Source organism: Chelonoidis abingdonii, chromosome 14 (genome assembly GCF_003597395.2).
Source record: "Chelonoidis abingdonii isolate Lonesome George chromosome 14, CheloAbing_2.0, whole genome shotgun sequence".
Taxonomy (NCBI): Eukaryota; Metazoa; Chordata; order Testudines; family Testudinidae; genus Chelonoidis; species Chelonoidis abingdonii.
Window position 1 is genome coordinate 20,430,545 of NC_133782.1, and position 20,049 is coordinate 20,450,593.

The following is a 20,049-nucleotide window of genomic DNA, read 5'->3' on the forward strand; positions in this document are numbered from 1 at the left end:
GGGCTGCTGGGCTCTACTTCCAACTCCCAGAGCAGAGCCTGAAGGGATGGGAGTGGTTCTTAGGGCAGAGACCAAGGGGTTTTGGCACCCATACTCCCGAGTTTGGGGCCTCAAAGTGATTGCCTAAGACAATCAGGATGATACCCATCCGATTGAATATTTAATATATGTAAATTAGTACGCAAAATAGGCGGCGGTGGTGGAGCTGCTGCGAAATTGTCGCTCCAGCCCTCAATACACTGCCCTGTCCTAGGGGCTGACCCTGAGCCAACCCGGGGGGATGAGCAAGAAAGCTGCCCGCACATGCTCGTGAGTGGGGAGGGGCGGAGCCAGTGGAAGGACCACGCCCCTACAACCGAGGAAGGCGGGCAGCACCTCCCTTTCGGTAAGACCATGTGACGATGACCCCGCCCCTTGTTTCCGGTGTGTAGAGAGGAGGCGGAAGTGAAGCGGAAGTGGCTTTGGAAAAGCGCCGGGAGTGAGCGGCTGGAGTCATGGAAGAGTGAGCGCGCCCCCTGCCCTGCTGCTTTAGGGCGCCATGGAGACCGTGCAGCTGCGCAACCCGCGCCGGTGAGGGACTTGTGGTGTCGGGACTAGGGGTTGGGTCATGGGAGGTTGGGGGATGAAGGAGGTTGGGTCCGTTTGTGGGAGATGGCGGGGGTGGGTCGGTCTGTGGGAGGTTGGGGGATGAAGGAGAGTGGGTCGGTCGGTCTGTGAGAGGCTGAGGGATGGGGGGTGGATCGGTCTGTGGGGGATGAGACTGGGTGGGTCGGGAAGTGGGGAGGTGGGTCGGTCTGTGGGGGCACAGGAGGGTGGGTCGGTCTGCCGGGGGATGAGGGGGTGAGGGAGGGTGAATTGTCTGTGGGAAGATGGGGGGTGGGTCGGTCTGTGGGGGATGAGACTGGGTGGGTCGGTCTGTGAGGGGATGAGGGCGTGAAAGGGGGTGGGTTGTCCGTGGGAGGCTGGGGGATGAGACTGAGTGGGTCGATCTGTGGGGGGTTCAGGGAAGGTATGGGTCGGTCTGGGAGGCTGGGGATGAGGTGGGTGGGACGGTCTGTGGGGGATGAAGGGGTTGGGTCGGGATGAGGGGAGGTGTGGGTCTGTCTGTGGGAGGCGGAGGGAATGGGGGAGTGGGTCGGTCTGTAGGAGTCCGGGGGGGTAGGTTGGTCTGTCGGAGGCTGCAGGGGATGAGGTGGGGTGGGTTGGTCTCTGGGAGGTGGAGGAGGGAGATAGGGGGGCTGGTGCAGTGGGAAATGTAAATAAAAAACCTGCCCACTGAAAGGTTAAATCCTCTAAAATCAGCCCAGGTTCGTAAGTGAGTCATCCCTTAGCTATACCACGTTTTCCCAGGGAGAGCAGGGAGCTGTGGGATGGGTGACATAGCAACCAACATCACAGGACTTTTCTCTGCAGGCTAAAAATCCCCTGAGGCAGCATGTGTCACTACAGCTTCACTAATATTGGTGCGTGGACCATACTGCAGTGGGAGTGTTAGAAATTCATCAAGAAGGGATAAAAAACAACTGAAGGGAAATAAATGTAATATGTATGGAGCCCAAGTATAATAATTATGTGGATAAATGATAAAGGGCCGGGGTTATTAAATACATGTTAGGGTAATAAACCTTGCATCCATTAGGGATAGAAGAAAAAGAATTTGATAGTGGAGCGGTAAATTCTAATGTTTGCTCCTAAGGTAAAGTTTGCAGTGGCCAGGGCAAGGTATAGGAGTTTGTTCCTTACATATCTGTGAGAAGAGGTGTCTGTTTTGTCAAGTAGGCTATGTGTGGTTGCGTTGTGGTTACAAATTTGTTGTGGCAATCACCAGCACTACTGATGTGCAGCTAAAATGTTGGCATCACAATTTCCAATCTTCAGTGCCCTTGTGTTTTAATAAAATACACTCACAAATTTCTTTTTCTTAAAGAGGGATTAGATAAATTTAAGAGTAAACATGCGCTCCATCACATTTGCAATTTGCTCAGGCTAGTAATTGCATTATTTTAGGAACCTTAGTGAAACCACAAGTCATAGAAAGCGAAGAATAGGATGAAGCTAAGGGATTTCAAGACTTTTCAGTAGGTTAAATATTACACAAGAAAGATGCAACCTGGAGTAATTGCAAATACTTAATCTAAGTGTGGCAAGCAGAACATAAAAATGGCCATACTGGGTCCATCTAGCCCAGTATCCTGTCTTCTGACAGTGATCAATGCCATGTGCTACAGAGGGAATGAACAGAACAGGTAATCCTCAAGTGATCCATCTCCTGTTGCCCATTCCCAGCTTCTGGCAAACAGAGTTTAAAGACACCAGATCTTGAAAACAAAAGCCACATGTCTTTCAGCAATGATACTGCTATATAAGGCATCTGTCTATGAACATCAAAAGGGTATGTTAAACTTGTGACTATGTTCAGTATGGTAGAAGATTCAGAAGGTAGTCGTCTTGCCCTGAGGCACTTACAATCTAAATAGACAACCAAAAGCACAGTGGGAGACCCAATGAAATATTCTGTAAGCCCCTTTTAAGAATAAGCACTTAAAGCTCAAGAGGTAGGCACTTTAAAAATACCTTAGAAACAATTCTGTCGCACTTGTGGTGGCCGTTGCGGGTGATTGTTGTGGTAACTTTCTGTTTCCATTAATGTACATATCTTGTGAGACTGCACACAGCTTTATCTTTTAGGTTAGGTCTGCTTGGTCCACATGTTCTTAGAATTTTTCAGTGTTCTTATGTCCATTTGTAAGATTGAGGACCTTGGACAAAAGAGGGGGAGAGATGGAGACTCGCTCTAGAAGAACACAACCAATGACAACACTTTGAATGAATGAGGAGCATCAAATTTCTTTAAAAAGAAATAGAGTTGAAATCTGTAATATTAAAACATTAACTGGTTTTTGTTTTTTTGCCACTAGATTAGTTTAACAGTGGGATCAGGCTTGCAGAGAAGGGAATTTACAAAAACAACTTTAGCATAATCAGGCCTCCACCCTTTGAGGAAACCCTGTCAAGTTGTGGAAAAACAAATGACTCAAACCTTTTCTATTGGAAAATGGAGGCATAAGTCTTACACTCAAAAAACAAAACAAGAAACCCCACCTTTTATACTAAGAGATGTCAAGTCTGCTGTCAGATTGCTTTTTTAATTGGTTTGGAGGGGAACTCAGATGTTTAATTGCTAACGTCTCTCTTTAATAATAAGTTGTGTATCAGTAAAGGTCACTAATGCATGTCTATTTGTCAGAAAGTGAAATTATGTTAGTTCTTTGCACTCATGGCTCTTCCATTAAATGGTCAAAATGTTTAGTTGTAGTGCAAACTAATTAGAATGATGACAAGATGTTTATTCTTAACAGCTATGCACAGAACCATGTATACTGTTACTAATGTCCCTCAGTGTTCTTTATCTTATTTGTGTCAGGTACAGCTATGTCTGTTGGGTGTGAAGACCAGTTATATCTTAGGATTTCAGTGAAACCTTTGAATAAAGCTGTTACCTTCCTATCATTTCACTGCAGGCTGTACTTGAGCAACCCGAGATAGGGGATGTTTTAGAGGCATCTCTTCAATTGAATGAAGTTTCAGTTTGTCAAAATGCTATCGGTAGCTTGCAGCTGCTTCTAACGGTATATTTGAATGATGAACTGAAGAGGCAGCTTCCTTTGTTCTGTGGCGTAGATAGCAGTTGTTTTTTTTTAAATGATGGAGTAACATTTCTACTGTGCATTTATTATATAACTCTTTATGCAAATGTTTAACTATACTTGACCCAGATTGGAGTGTTCATACAGTAATGCTGGTTTTATGGCTTCAACCCTCTCTAAAAATGTACACCGATTCTAAATGAATCGGCTCACTCATCATTGATTCAGAGCTTTTTAGTTAATGATTAAATAAAACTTGAATTTCTGATTTGTTCGAAATCTGAGTATTCTGGTGGTGTCAGTAGAAACAGAAGTTAAGTTGGCTTCTAATGAACTTGTGTAGTGCTTGGATTTTCTAAAATTCTATCTTGATACTTAATGGTTGGGTCTCAGATGCTTTTTTTAGTGTAGTATTTGTCCTTTAGATTTCCACATTTCACACTGCTTGGAAATGGTGACTTATATGGTGACTATGTACTGATTTTTTTTTTTTTTTCTTTCAAACAAGTAACATTTGGTTGGTTCAATGCTTATCTTTGCAGAGAAGCTAGTGACTTACTTTCAGTATTTCGCCATTTCCTGAGTCTGCTTGTTTGTAATATTTTCTTCATTTCAGGAAGCCATTGTACATAACGCATGAGTGTACTGCTTCTGCTATATTGCTTTTGTATATAAACATAATAGAAAATGAGCACAGCGTGGCTTCTATTCCTGGTTTACAAAATCTTAGTCAAAACTTTTTTTTTACATTTTTAATAGCCTCTGATGAGCCACCTTAGTATCACAAATACAAAATCTGTATTTGCTGTCTTGATGTTTAGTAACTCCAGCCCATAGAAGCCATCAGATATTTATTTATAAGTTATAGGCATACACACGTGCTTCATCCTTAACCTGGCTCAAGTGTGGGAATCAAAATTGACTGATAGCGAGGAATTATGCTTGTCTTCACAGCTGAGCTCTTTTGGGTTCAAATGGAGGCAATGTATCTTTCTTGTCACTTTATGTCACTTAGTGGATTGTAAAGGATAGGTTTTGACAGTTCATGTCCTTAAGGATTGTTTGGAACCTTGTAGTGATTGTATGTAGCATATGTTAAAGGTAACCTGCAAAGACTAACTTTGTGCTTTTCTTGCTGCTTCGTGATGAATGAGGTTTTTTTTTCTTTTTCTTCTTCAAATTGAATGAGCATAGGAATCTTTAACAAAGGCAACTTTGCTCCTAAGTGTTTCAACTATAGGAGACTTAAGCAGTCTGACTAAAAATCACTTTCTATCTTGGTTAATGAGATTTCAGTTTTGTTGTTGTTGTTATTTTTTATGCCATGATCCTGCCAGTTCTCCAGTCATTCATAATCTTCCAAGATGTACAAAATCTGAATTTCAAATGTGAAAAATAAGCAAGAAAAAAACCTCCCCAATACAAACCTTTTCTTTGTGCATCACAAAGCACCAAAAAAAAAAAAGAAAACGGGGGGAAAAAAGGCATGAACATAAATTTAATAAAATGTTAGTTTAGTGCCAAGAGCCCACACAATCTTATGCCACAAGACTTCAAGCTTGTTGAAGATTTGTTCAATAAGTATCGGAGGCATGATTTTCAGATGGTGTGGAAATGATCCTGAATATATTCTCATACTACTAACTGTTTCCTGCCACTGAGAGGAAATGTAGATCTTTGTGCTTGATAAAATGCTGCCCCCCTGTAAGACTCAGACCTTTGTAGTAGTAAGAAATAGCAGTACCTGGAGATCTGATTGTGCTAAATGCGGTTTACTTCACTCTACATCTAACCACTGTATTTTACTCCTCAAGCAGACTAAATTTTATTTTAAGATAAAATGTATTTTTGTCAAATTGTCAGAGTTGCATGGTTTAAAATGAGTTCTGCTTAAAGTTCTGTTCTCAGAAATAACCAAATTACAGAATCTTAAGCTCTTTCATTTCTACATCTCTGTATATACAGGCAGCTGAAGAAATTAGATGAAGATAGTTTGACCAAGCAACCAGAAGAAGTATTTGATGTACTGGAGAAGCTGGGAGAAGGGTGAGTGTCTTATACAATGTAAAGAATGTAAAGTTGTCCAAGAACATGCACACGTAATGGCTGACTGTTTGTGAAGACCTGTGGGTTCGTTTGTTTTTTTTTGTTTTTTTTGTTTTTTTTAACAAGAGAACTTTTTTGAGGCAGGTGGCAATTTGAATATATTGGAACACCTACATCTAAGCTCTGAGTTGTGTAAACATCAGTTTTAAACTGAGGAACGTTTAAATTTAAAATGCTTGAAGGGACACTGTCTGGAAATAAAATCTACATCTTTCTAGCTTAAATGTAATGTCTCTTTTGATGACAGAGCCTTAATATAAACAAACTTTTTACTAGATAAAGCAATAAAGACTGTCAAAACTGTATTATAGACATACCTACTGCTATTTCAGTATCTCCATTCAGTGAATAGGACTGTTGGCTTTGGAGCTGCATTTTTAAGCATACTTTTTAGCAGTGACCTCATTTTGAATCAAGTAGACAGGAAGAATCAGCATTCCCACTTGAAAGTATTGGGAATCAAAAAACATAAGTAGTTGTAAATTGTCTAACTCTTTAAAATTAATTCTTAATCCAAATATTAAAACGTAGAGCATAAAATAAGTAATAGAAGAATAAAAATGACCATTTCAATTGTTGGGTGTTACACACAGTAACCCTTTCATTTTCCTGGTTTTTAATGTACAGGCTATAGCTAGAAAACATCACCTCCTTACTGACGTATAAAAAACAGAAATTAATTGTAAATCAAGGCAGAGAGGCAAGCAAAAGATATGTAGCGCTAGAATAGTGAGAATAGGAAGCATATAACCCCACAAAGTGTAGGAGGGGGAAAAAACATACTTCCCTACTCTTAAGTGGAGAATTTGAAGACCTGTATTAATGCTGCACTTTGAAAACTGAAATTCAATGTTCTCCTTTTCATCTTAGCGCCTCTTGTTGGAAGTTCAGTGTGGTGTAGGGGGAAGATGCTAACTAGAAGAAACATAAAAGTTGAGGTTAGCTTGCATTCTGATACTTGGGCACTTCTTTTTAATCCTATACTGTGCCTGAATAAGATATGTTGAAAAAATCATGAGACAGACAACTTCTGTAAACTCAGTAGTCTCTTTCAAGGTGAACCCACGAAACTGACACTGCACTTGTGCCCAGTAACAATATCTAGTTCTGGCAAAATGGATGGACTGTACATTCTTACTAATTGGCATCCAGTTAAACAGTTAAGTGCTGTGTGAAATTCTGAAACTGCAATAACTGAATACAATGTTGAATTCTAAACCTTTGACAATGTACAAACTTATGCTGGAAAAGGTGGGGGTTTTTTTTGTTTTTTTTCCCATCAAGATAGCTGGAACATATTTGGTCTATTTGAATTACAGTATATCAGTGGAGACAGACAACTGTGTTTTGAGACAGGATTTAGGAATAGTTATAGTAGACACTAATGTTGGCAGAAAAGTTGGTGATAAAAAATTGAAAGCCTCAGAAAAGTTAATTGTTTTTTTTATTTATTTACAATTTTATAAGAAATTAAAACTTATTTATTCTAAGCCCTTCTGTCTCAAAGGACATTTCTTATTCAGATCCTCTTGTTCATTGAAGCAAGAGCTGATTTAATTTTTGGGATGAGAGGGTTATCCAAATATGTTTTTCTACAAAATCAAGGTAATATTGGAGTGTAGGGGCAAACACATCTTATTTCTTTTTGTCTTTCTAATTTGCTTATCTTGGAACAGCTTATACAGTGTTTACTGTGTGGTGCTGTGAAATACAGAGACTTTCTTGGCTATGTCTCCACCAAGCCCTGAAGATTTCTCTATTTTAGGGTCAGAACCGTGTCTTCTGAGAATCCTTGCTGCATTTAATTCATCTGGGAACAAAGCCCCTATGTTATCCTATTTTTCCTGCATCTTTGAAACAATTGTAGTGCTTTACCTCAGTCTGAGATAATCTGGACACTATCACTGTACTTCATGAATTAGATGGATATAAGTGACAGTTTGGTTTACTTCCCTGATGCCTGTAAGTTTATTGCATCCACAATAACTCTTGAAAAATGAATGGATGTGATGGCATTATAGGAAATCGTTGCTGTCCCTTACTTGTAAATGGATGAAAACATAATTTTAAGCATGCAAAATATGAAACGTCTATACCATGTGCCTATATATATATAAAAATATATAGTATTGTCCAAGATGGTCTAAAGCTCTGGGATGAGGACTGTGGTTGACAGCTTCGCTCCTCTGGCACAATGGAACTCTCAACAATAAGGATAAAATTCGTTGTGTGGGAAATAGAACTTTCTCAGGGGCTGGTCCAAGACCCTGGGATGAACTTGCTCAGACACCAAGGACCATCATAAACCTCATCACCTTCCGTTCCAAGTTCAAGGCTAACTTTTTTCACTTTGCCTTCTCCAGCATAAACATATATCAACAAATATATCTTATATTCGAACAAACAGAGAAAAATCTACCAAAAGAAGACACTCCACTGCACATGTTTCTCCCTTTGGGGAGAAGATGAGAGAACAAACAAGTGACAGATGTATAGTCATGTTGTTCAGTTATTATGCTGATGAGCATGATATAAAAACCTATATACACCAGTTTTTACTGCACCTCAGTTAGATATATATTGAAAATAGTTTAGAGAAATGAGTTTGCTGGAGTTTGGGTAAAAAGAGATTTTTAAGGTTATTGGGAATGTTGTGATTAGCATCTTTCCTATGTATTTCTCATTGTTACTATAGCCCCAGGAGCCTGTAGATTAAATGAAATTTTACAAATACTCCTGTTTTATTATGTCTAAGTTGTTTGTGGTGTTCAAAAAATCAACGATTAAGATATTTGTAGTAGGAGAAGTCATTAAACAGTGTTCCTTTTTTTCCAGATTGTGATGCACCTCTGAATGTAAACCAAAAAGTGTGCCAGTTTTTAACCTGTTGTATTGCTTGTATTTAGTATTTCACATTTTGATTGGTACAGATCCTATGGCAGTGTATTCAAAGCTATTCATAAAGAAACGGGTCAAGTTGTTGCAATTAAACAGGTTCCTGTTGAGTCTGACCTACAGGAAATCATAAAGGAAATATCCATAATGCAGCAATGTGACAGGTAAGTGCCTGCAGTGAATCCCACCTGCAACCCCTTAAGAAAAGTATTGCATGTGATCTGCTTAGTAGTTGAATCTAGGAAACACTGTGTTGTATTAAACACTTCTCAGAAGTGAGACTAGCTGTTGCACTGTCTGAGGTGGACTAGTCAACATTTATCAAAGAAACATGATTTACAGTGAGTTTTTTAAAATGGTTTTAAACTGGCCTCTCCTCAGTCTAGTTTAATAGACTGTATAAATTTGTTTACAATAAGTGCTATTTGGAAAACCGAAAGAGCAGGCAATGTATGCATGAGTTCTCTCTCTCTCTCTCCCATCACCCCCCACCTTAGCATGCCTCCACCTGAGTTCCACTTGTGTGTTTCACTTTGCATATGCACAGGCTAGTGTGCTGTCTGCAAAGGTGACAGAATTCTCATTTGCAGAGCCATCACTAGTCTGTGCAGATTTTAGTGCATTAAAATATACGACTAAGTTGGCAGACACTCAGAATTACTCTTGCACAAGTGGGGTAGTTGTGTTATGAAAGCCAGGCCCTGCGTATCTCACTGATTTCACTCATTTCATCTGGGAAAACTATCAGAGCAGAGAAGCTTATGAAGAGATCATTTACACAACTGCCCTCCTGTCACAAAAGTGTTTCCCTTGGATGAATACTTAAAAGCCACAGACCATTTCTAAATCCTTACTTATTTTAGTGTTAAGCCTCTAGTCTGACTGCAACTGCATGCAAGCAAAAAAGCTTAACATGAATGAGATTTTCAGTATTAAAACGTGGACACACTGATTTGTAATTCTGCCGAGTACACTTCTACAGCTATTCCCTCTTCCTAATGGTAATTGTTGTTTGACGAAATAAAATGTAACCTTTTTAGAACCTGTTCGTAAAGTATTCTGTGAATTAATTTACAAAATTCATTAGGCTTCTTTGAGTGTTTTTGTTTTTAAAAGAGAGAGTATAAGACCTAAAATGGGACCTTCCATTTTACTCAACTGCTCCCCACTTGTGAGCGCTAGGGATAGTGAATCATGGAAGAACTCTGTTCTCTGCGCAAACATTCTGGGAGACTCCTACATGGTGACTAACTCTTCTGATATCAAAATTTAAATTCTTACATGAGAGATTCATAGAGCAGAGAGAGTTTATTTTTGGTCCTTTTATAACCGTTTCATTTTTGACAGCCTTTGGCTTCTTTCTAAAGGACAGAGGGTCATCCTTATGATCTGATGCAATAACCTACTCTATATTAACGTTTCTTGGGCAGCCAGGCAACAACTGTAGATAAGATAAACTGTAAAGACCTAACTCTTATTAGTTCAGTAAAATGCTCATGTCTTAGAACTAAATTGCAGAACTGGGAAGAATGGTTGTTACAGTATTTAAGAGGAAATCCTCAAATGGAGGATATGAGCATTTCCTGCAAACTCTTAACCTTGTAATATATTCCGTCTTAAGTCTGGGATCCCAAGTCTGACCCTGAACTCTTAGCATCTTTTTTGGCTGTGCTTTATATTGTGCTCCTATTTATAAAATTGCTTTCATTAACACCATCTGACTCTTTTTTTCTCTAATTTTCCATAGTCCCCATGTAGTCAAGTATTATGGCAGCTATTTTAAGAACACGGACCTGTGGATAGTTATGGAGTACTGTGGAGCTGGATCTGTGTCTGATATTATTCGATTACGAAATAAAACAGTATGTCCTTTCCCCTTACAATCCATATTTATACAATGTCAAGCTTTAAGTATCCAGTCTAAATAGTACATATTTTATATTATACTAAGTAGCTTTGTGGTAGTCTATGCATAGTTCTTTGGCCTGATTTTTCAGAGCATCTAGGGCTCTTATTAGCTATCCTGTGAGCTGCAAGTGCCCAGGACTCCTGGAAACCAAGATGTTTAACTAGGTAGCTAACTTGATCATTGAAGATAATGTAATTGCGTTTGAGTGAGTTTTCTGATTAAAATGATCTGTATGTCTGAAAAAATGGAATCCTGATTTTCAGTGTTGAGCTTTTTATAACTGATCATGTGTAGTTACATTGGTGGTGTAATATCAAGTTACCCGTGAAAGGGCCATGCACATACAATATATGAAGGGAGACCAAGTAAACCACCTGTACTGTGCATAGATAATACTGTATCTTGGTAACTGAAACTGCATAGAATTTTCTGCTAGTTGGTATGGGAATCTTGTATTTGTATTTCAAGGAAATGTCGGTCTTTGGCATGAGATACCAATCTAACTGCTTTTTTTTTCTTTAGTTGACAGAAGAGGAAATAGCTACAATAGTACAAGCAACCCTCAAAGGACTAGAATATCTGCATTTTATGAGGAAAATACACAGAGATATCAAAGCTGGAAATATATTACTAAATACGGAAGGACATGCTAAACTTGCAGATTTTGGGGTAGCGGGCCAACTTACAGTGAGTAAAATTGTTACTTTGGTTGTATGTAGAAATCTCTCATTCAGCCTGCAGGTAGAAGTGAAACACTTACTGGAGAGATTATACTAAATTCAGTTGTTTATAGCACTTCCATGAATGTAGTGCACATGCACTACAGTGGGGCCCAGAGGAGGGAGAGGCAGGCTGACACTCTGGCTTTCTTGTTCACAGAACTAAAGCACCAAAACAGTTGTGTGTAGTAGCACATACTGTAGTAACACCTACTGTCTTCTACTGAGTCCCCACACAGTTCTGCCAATGCATTTCAAGCCTGATGTGCAAAATTCCTTATATTTCAGTCTTACTGAGTAACTTTTGTGTATAATCTTTAGGGACAGTGTTATTTATTTATTAGCGGGCAAACTTGTTTCTTCTGCTTGCCAAATAGTCTGTTCTTCTGCCCCACCCCCCTTCCATTTTAGGATACCATGGCAAAACGGAACACAGTTATAGGAACCCCATTTTGGATGGCTCCAGAAGTGATCCAAGAAATAGGGTATAACTGTGTAGCAGATATCTGGTCACTGGGTATCACTTCAATAGAAATGGCTGAAGGAAAACCACCATATGCGGATATTCACCCAATGAGGGTAAGGACTGAGGCCTCTTCAAATATAACTCTCTCGCAGAATGCAGGTAGCCTCTGTTGGCAGTTAGCTGATTAAACATTTTACAAGATGCTATCTAGCTTTTTAACCTAGAGAAAATGAGCAAGCTTTCTCTCTTTTTTTTATATTTTTTTTAACCTGTGCTTTTTAATAATTAGTAAAATGGGGAAAAAAATCTTCAAAGGAAAATCTGCCAACTTGATTCTTTTGTGTCAAGCATGTGAAATTACCAGGTTTGTTCAGAATATGCATGCGTGGAAATGGGGTAGTCTTGAGGTTTGATCCAAAGTGAATTTTTTTTTTTTGTCACAGCCACCAGTAAACACAATTTTTCATGGTCACCATCATAGCTTATTGGTCCAAAATATCAGCCAAGATCTGGTGTTATCACTTATCTTGAATAGTTCCTCGGGAGTACAGCACATTGCTAGAGGCACTGTGTCAGTCGGTGCTCCAGTCTTTGCTTAGGGTCTCCACAATCACCTGTGGGGAGTCCATTCCTCCACTTCCACTTGGTCATATTGTTTCCAGTCTTTTGTCATCCTAATTCTCACTAGATTTAGAGTATACCAGTATTTTTGTTCGAGGTCAGTTCCTGTAAGGAGATGTTCTGAAGGAACCAGGTTCTCCAAGATCATTGGTAATTCCCACCATTTTGTTACTCCATTGCTTTCCACTGTGGTATTTTGGGTAAGAGATTTTTCAGAGGCAAAGCTCTTTTGGGAGTTCCAGCTCTTGAGTGATGGAATGTGTCCATACAGTGAGTATCCTGTATTATGCACCTGTTTTTCTCTTTCCTTTTTCGTAAAGGACTTTTAATGGTTTAAAATGGCAAATGTCACCCTCTATGCAAAATAATGGCTTTGCCATAGGAGGAAACGCCGGTGCGGTGTACAAATCTCTTGTTCTCTTCGGGGAGGAATGTACATAGCATTGCCATATGAACTTGAGACGCCACAGAGGGTTTTGGTACATGAATAACTTTGCAAGTGTCTGTCCCTATGCTTTGATTAAATGTTTGTCTGTTCTGTGTTTTTTTTTTATCTTAAAGATTTCCAAACTCGAACACTAGAACAATACTTATTTTATTTTTATTATCAGGCAATTTTCATGATTCCTACAAATCCTCCTCCAACATTCCGGAAGCCAGAACTCTGGTCAGAGAACTTTACGGACTTTGTAAAACAGTGTCTTGTGAAAAGTCCTGAACAAAGAGCCACTGCCACACAACTTCTCCAGGTCTGGTATTTGTTACCTGGGGTGCTCTCAGAGGGTATCAGAGGGAGTTCTTAACTAAACAAACCGTGGTGCAGGCAATGAGTATTTGTGCAATTTGAGATGTTGGTTTCCCTTCATGCTTCCCCTGTACAACTTGTAGAGTGTCAGATCAAGTTGTGTGAGGTTTTTAAACCTTTTGTTTCTTCCTGCTTTCTATTCCCATACTCATACACACTTGGTGCCCCCGGGCTTTTGTCAGTGTTTCAAGATTTTGAGAGCAAAATCCTGGCACTTAAACTGTATGGCTTAATAGTTATCCCTTAACGGACCCTATGGTTAGAGAAGAGCCATATCTGATTATATTAATGTCGAAGTCCTCCATTTCCTAGCTATCCCAACTATTGCCTCTAGTTGTTCGGTGACCTCAGAGGCTACTACTTACAGAGATACAAGCAAAGCTAGTCAATTTCTAAAGCTCTCTCTGAGTTTTAATAACTAACCTTCCCTTTGCTGTCTTTGAGCTGATGGAGGTTACCTGCCCTCTGCATCATGTTAGAGGAGCCCCAGTTCTTTTCTCTAAAGTACCTTTTGCTTTCCCTGACAGAGGTGCATCTTGGTTTCTGAAGCGTTGTCCAGGGATTATCTCTATGGCTTTTCAATTAATCCTTAGAATGTCAGAAACAGAAGGCAAATAACGAAGGCAGACTGTTGGCCTATTACTGGGAAGCGATAACCATAGTGTTATCTTAGGTGTTATTAATTACTTCATTTCTAGATTTGATTGTTCAGAAATAAAGTATGAATGCAAGGTCATGCAGAAATGCCCTTGTACTATGATTCAGTACGGATCTCTCATTCTCCATCACTAAAAGGGTAAATTATGAAATAAAAGTTTATTAAGTTTTTACTTGGTTGTGTACCCCAACTGTAATTCAGCAGGGATGGGCATAGCTATGGATAACAGCGTTTTACTGCTTTGTCATCTTATCTGCTGCTTATAAAATATATCTACCTTTTTAGCATCCATTTGTTAAAAGTGCCAAAGGCGCGTCAATCCTGCGGGACTTGATTAATGAGGCAATGGATGTGAAACTGAAACGTCGGGAAGCACAACAGCGTGAATTGGATCAAGATGATGAAGAAAACTCAGTGAGTTTTTAATGGACACAATAACTTTAAAATACTGATACTGACATGTGCAAGTACGTTCCTGTCCCAAACTGCTCTAAAGTAGTTCACATATTTGGTAGAGTCTAAAATTCCTCCCTCCTGATTATTGTCGTCGTTTGTATTATCGTAACACCTAGGAGCCCTAGTCTTGGATTAGGATCCCACTGTATGCTTTGATACAGAAATTAACAATAATACTACATAGTGTTCAGCTCAGTCTCTGATCCCAGCGTTGATTTGTTCCTGGGTTTTCTAGCTTAGGAGTGCTCAACTCCTGTCCTGTAGCTGCTCTCTATTAGCCCGCTCCCACCTCCTTTATATTCAACCGTATTGAGCTATGTGCCTTAGTGAGTCAGCAGAACATAGACACAACACCTACCACAGGACAATTACTAGCCCAGCAGAATATTTTAAAGATATCTAATAAATTTGTAGAAGACTTCAGATACATTTTCCTGGCTGGATCAAGTTTTTCCTGTAGTAGAGAGCCCTTTTGTTTGTAGCCTTCAGTGTTTTCTATTTTGTCATATAACATAAGTGTGTTGTTTTTCTTCATACCATTTTCCTGATTTAGAAACCCCTATACAGAAAGTTCATACTGTACAATAGAAACAGACACAAGTTTAAAGTGAGGGGATGTGTGCTTAGACTTCTTTTGATGGTGTAGTGCTGTGAGCTTTTTTTCAGTTGAGGGAGTGAGATTCCAGAGTTGCAGACCAACTAATTGCTTGTTCAAATGCTACATTTTGACTTTGAATAAGTGTTATCATGTGAGTGGTGGTTTTTCAAAAGCATGTCAAAAGCCATCTTGAAGCATGATCCATCAGTTTCAACCTGACTGAATAAAATGGACAACAGATGGCCATTCTATAGAGCAAGCCTCTTCTGAAGCTAGATTTGAATAGCATGATTTGCAGTGAAATGTAGGTATGTTAAATGCAGTGTTTCCTCACCGAAGTTAGGGCTGCATTGTGCTTTGGGATGGAAGTAATCTTAACTCAGTGTCACCATGATACTGACTTTAAGGTATGTGCAGCTGCTTATATGCCTGAATTGTGATACACTGACAGCTGGTGCCAGATAGTTGGAGGTGGAGGGATTCCTCTAGTGTAAATGTTTTCCTGTGGCCTCCCTACCCTGCCACATTACTGCTGCTAAAGAGAAAGAGTTACCAAGAGCTTCCATGGCACTGTAGGTTTTCTGCTGCAGCTTCTCACAGTGCTGGAGGGGGAGTTTATTGCCCACCTGCAGTAAAACTTCACTCCACCCTCTCCCCCACCCCCATTAACTTTTGTAGTTCATCCTTTTCCCAGTTTTCTTGGTTTGGTGTTCCAGGGGTTTGGCTGTGAACTACTGGCACCCTTAATAGGACAGAGGCCTCAGACATGGAGGCACTGGAGGAGGGCAGGGTGTGCTACCACAAGTTGAGGGTGGTGAGACCTTGTATTGTAGCTCTGTGAGAAGTATGCGCATTAGCCCTGTGACACTAGCTCAGATCACAAAGACCACAATCATGTATACAAAGCAACTGGGGGCTTATCACTTATAACAAATGACCTGTGAACATCATGGCTGTTTTTTTATTAAATTCATGGCAGTGTCAAGTATTGATTTATTTTCCCCCGCCCAGAATATGCATGGCTGCTGAGTCCTCCCCTCCAGCTCCCCCCTCCCCCCCCCACCAAACTGCTGCAATTTTTTCCAACAGCAGGGAGGTAGAAGCGGGCATCTGCACGCACTTGTCTCTTGCTTAGTGCAGCTCATAGCACTGGGCAGGCATTGTGTTGGAGCAGTAGTTTGGGGACTGGATTTTGTGAACAGTTTTATGCAAGGAACAGTAGTCAGCGCCACAACTGCTTGGAACCTGTGCTACAAGCCACACCAAGCACAAGACCGCACATGCCCACTTCCGCCTCCTTGCTATTGAAAAAATTGAAGCAATTTGTACTTGTCCTGCTCCCTTCTGACCAGTGGCTTTAAAACTGTACAGCTCCCGGCCTTATACTGTGATATACCCAGCAAGCCAGGCTGCCTAAAGGCCGGTGCCTGAATGTCACTTTCTCTCTGAGGGCTATGAACAGCATATTGCCAGCAGTTGCAAGTTACCAAACAGCTCTTTCTAAGCAACCACCTTTATTCTTAAGTAAAGGCATTACAGAGAAAACAGAGAAGTTTATACACGTGCTCAAAGCTTACCAGAGGTCACCTATCAGTCCTTCTGTTTTAGCAGGGCCCCATATCTTTGCAGATTTTCTACATGGGTTGGGATCCCCCTTGCTCAGAGGTCCTGTCCATTTGCTGGATCAGAAAGAAGGCCAAGAGTCAGTTTAAATGCAGCGTTTTTATGCCAAAAGCTTTGTTTTTTTTTTTCCCCTTTTGGTCTGTTGGCCTCTGGAGTGCCCGCTTTGAACTAAGCGAAAGTGTCCTGTGGCACCTTGCACACTATCAGAAGTATTGGAGCATGAGCTTTCAGGGGTGAATACTCACTTGCATCTGACAAAGTGGGTGTTCACCCATGAAAGCTCATGCTCCAATACTTCTGATAGTCTATAAGGTGCCACAGGATGCTTTTTTTTTTTTTTTTGTCGCTTTTTACAGATCCAGACTAACACAGCTACCTCTTTGATACTTGACACTTTGAACTAGTATGTGCAAGCCTCCCCAGGGTTGGTATCTCTGTAGTGTTTACAATCTGAGTGATTCTCCTTAATCACCCCACACACACTCACTATTTTTAGTTCCTGGTGAAGTTGTGCAACCCTCCCTCCCTCTGGAGTTGTGTACAGTCCCTGGCCCACAATGATACATGACCAGTCATAACCATCATACAGTATGTTCTCCCAAAGGTACTGCATGGGATTGCAATATTTGTCACAATGTTAATGTGTCGTAACAAACTGAAAAAAATATTCTCTAAAAAAATGATTGGGTTTGATTTTAGTGTACGATTCTTTTTTTTCTTTTTTTTTAAACCCTTGCAAATTCAGTTCATTTCAATTCCTTAAGAGTTTATTACTAGCGATAAACTATTTTAAATCTCAGATTGTGAAGACTGGCATGATCTTGTTTGATCTTCAGCATGCACATACACACTATATACTGAATACCTCTGCCATCTAATAACTGTTCAGTGATCTCTAGATCATTTCAGAATGGGGTTTTAGTTCAACTATCATATCTGGCAATCTTAGGACTTGTCTCCACTTATTGTGGATCCATGAGGGATTGATTTAGTGGGTCTAGTAAAGACCTGCTAAATTGACCACTGATCGCTCCCCCATCGACTCCGGTATGCCACTGGAATGAGAAGTACAAGGCCTGGTCTACACTACGCGTTTAAATTGATTTAAACAGCGTGAAATCGATTTAACGCTGTACCCGTCCACACTACAATGCTCTTTATATCGATATAAAGGGCTCTTTAAATCGATTTTTGTACTCCTCCCCTACTAGAGGAGTAGCACTAAAATCGATATAAACATATCGGATTAGGGTTAGTGTGGCCGCAAATTGACGTTATTGGCCTCCGGGCGGTATCCCACAGTGCACCACTGACCGCTCTAGACAGCAATCTAAACTCGGATGCAGTGGCCAGGTAAACAGGAAAAGCCCCGCAAACTTTTGAATTACATTTCCTGTTTGCCCAGCATGGAGCTCTGATCAGCTCTGAATCAACACAGGTGCGAATGTACAAGTCTCCAAATCCAAAAAGCAGCTTCCAGCATGGACTTACAGGGCGATACTAGATTCTTGATTGCTGTATGGGGATGATGACAAATTGTTGTATCAGAGCTCTCGTTACGGAACACGAATATGCCAAAGTGTTTGAAAAAAAAATCTCCTAGGAATAACACAGTGCCTGTGTGACACAAGTCGTAACCCGGGAAGCCGAGAAGGTCAAATGGACGCTCATGGAGGACCGGAGGGCGAGGGGTAGAGTGAGGATCTTCAGCTATTCGCACAGTCCACAAGCAATCCTCTGCAATAGAGTATTTTGCATTACTTGGGCTGAAGCTCCCAATGAGACTGTTAGGGGTCAATACACATTTGTCCAGCGTGGTTCAGGGAATTAGCTCGTCCAATTATATCTCTCCCACCGCCTCCCCCCGACATGAAAGAAAATGGGCGAAATAAATAGTTTCTTGACTTCTATTCAAATGTCACCCCTAATGGTCTACTGGAATTGCTGCTGGTTTAGATGCAGTACTTGCTGCAGCAAGTGCAAGAAGCAGGTATCCGGGCTAATCTTCTCCTCTCCCGGTGGGCAAGATCGGTGCTGGCATCATGCTGTATATCCATTGTCTCACCATCAGCCCGTGAGTGCTCCTGTGCTGGCCTCAGTGAGGCTTGTGGGGCTGCCGGGGGCGCCTTGAGGTACAAATTAGGAAGTGGACTTCCCAGTCATTCCCTAGTAGATGGTTACAGAACGGCATGTAACTCGTCGTTCATCATAGCAACTGGGGGGCTGAGCTTCATCGAGCCCCCTCCCTTTCCTGTTGTAAAGAAAGATTCTTTTACTGCCCGGACTGTTCATAGCCCCGCATGCTGGGCTTGCCTCTCCCTTGCACCGATTTATATCTTCGCCTGGACTGTCTCATTAGCACTAGGCGGCTGCTTCCCCCTCATTCCATATGTCTGCTGAATTCAGTGTCTTATTCCTGCATTCTTTATAACTTCTATGACACAAATGGAGGTGGCGGACACTTGCCACTGGTAGCCAAGGAGGTTGGGGAGGGAGGAAGCAACGGGTGGGGTATGTTGCAGGGGCATCCCTCTGTGAATACATGTACACGGAGCAGCTGTGCTCTTCTGATCCACTGGCTCCTCATAATTACACTGTGCCCCTTATTCTAGGGCAGGACTGTACTCTTATTTTTAGAAATCCATAAAGGAGTGGATTGACTCAGTCCCTCAAGTTGACGTCATTTCCAATTGTTGCTCTTTGCGTTTGCGGCCCCCGGTCCGATTTGTCAGCCAGGGGCACTCATGATATAGCAGCGTAGACAGTTACGAGAGGTAGAGAGTATCCGCTCATACTGTCATTTGCCAGTTTTACATCCCCCTAACGGCAGTAGCACGTACCGAACGACTGATAAACCATCTCTGCTACCATTGCCAAAAGCAAGTGAATGGTGCTGTTGTAGCGGCTCGGAGTGCTCGCTCATCTCTCTCCGCAGCAATCCAGTACACATATACGGTGGCCGGTAAAAAAAAAAGACTAAAAAAGGCTGAACGCGTCCACAGGTTTGCCGTAGCTATGTGCGATCTGCCAGTGGCAATTTCCAGGGGGAAAATGGCTGCGGAAAAGGATTGTAGCTGATGTTTTTCCCGGTAGGAAGGATATGACTGATTGACATTTCCCCAGGAACCACCCGCGACAAATAATGATTCAACCCAGGAATTCCAAGGAGGCGGGGGAACATGCCCCGCGGAAACTATGCTGGATAGCTAATGGAAGAACTGCCCCACAATGCAAAGGCTTTCACAATGCAACGCTCCAGAAATCGACGCTAGCCTCGGACCATGGACGCACACCACCGAATTACTGTGCCTCGTGTGGCCACGTGAAATCGAATTTATAATATCTGTTTTATAAAACTGGTTTAATGTAATTCGGAATTATCCCGTAGTGTAGACGTACCCTAAGCGTGGTATAGACTCCACAATAAGTCAACCTAAGTTCACATAGCTGGAGTTGCGCAACTTAAGTTGACTTAACCCCATAGTGTAAACCTGCCCTTAGAAATAGTAAGGGCTGAATGAGTATTGCAACTTAATTACTCCTAGT

At 41.1% G+C, this 20,049-nt stretch overlaps 1 protein-coding gene across 3 annotated transcripts in view; it reads left to right on the top strand.

The window, feature by feature from the left end:
* Nucleotides 1-416: 416 nt before the first annotated feature.
* STK4 (serine/threonine kinase 4) overlaps nucleotides 417-20,049 on the top strand; it is a 77,926-nt gene continuing 58,293 nt past the window's right edge. The window contains exons 1-8 of one of the 3 annotated variants that reach the window (XM_032767398.2): nucleotides 417-570; nucleotides 5,613-5,693; nucleotides 8,684-8,812; nucleotides 10,396-10,510; nucleotides 11,080-11,244; nucleotides 11,688-11,855; nucleotides 12,975-13,112; nucleotides 14,112-14,240. In XM_032767398.2, the coding sequence (XP_032623289.1) occupies nucleotides 539-570; nucleotides 5,613-5,693; nucleotides 8,684-8,812; nucleotides 10,396-10,510; nucleotides 11,080-11,244; nucleotides 11,688-11,855; nucleotides 12,975-13,112; nucleotides 14,112-14,240 (957 nt within the window). In that variant the 5' untranslated portion in view covers nucleotides 417-538. Of the gene's footprint in view, nucleotides 571-5,612; nucleotides 5,694-8,588; nucleotides 8,813-10,395; nucleotides 10,511-11,079; nucleotides 11,245-11,687; nucleotides 11,856-12,974; nucleotides 13,113-14,111; nucleotides 14,241-20,049 lie in introns of all 3 variants that reach the window. The other 2 variants (XM_075072290.1, XM_075072291.1) reach the window with 2 other exon arrangements.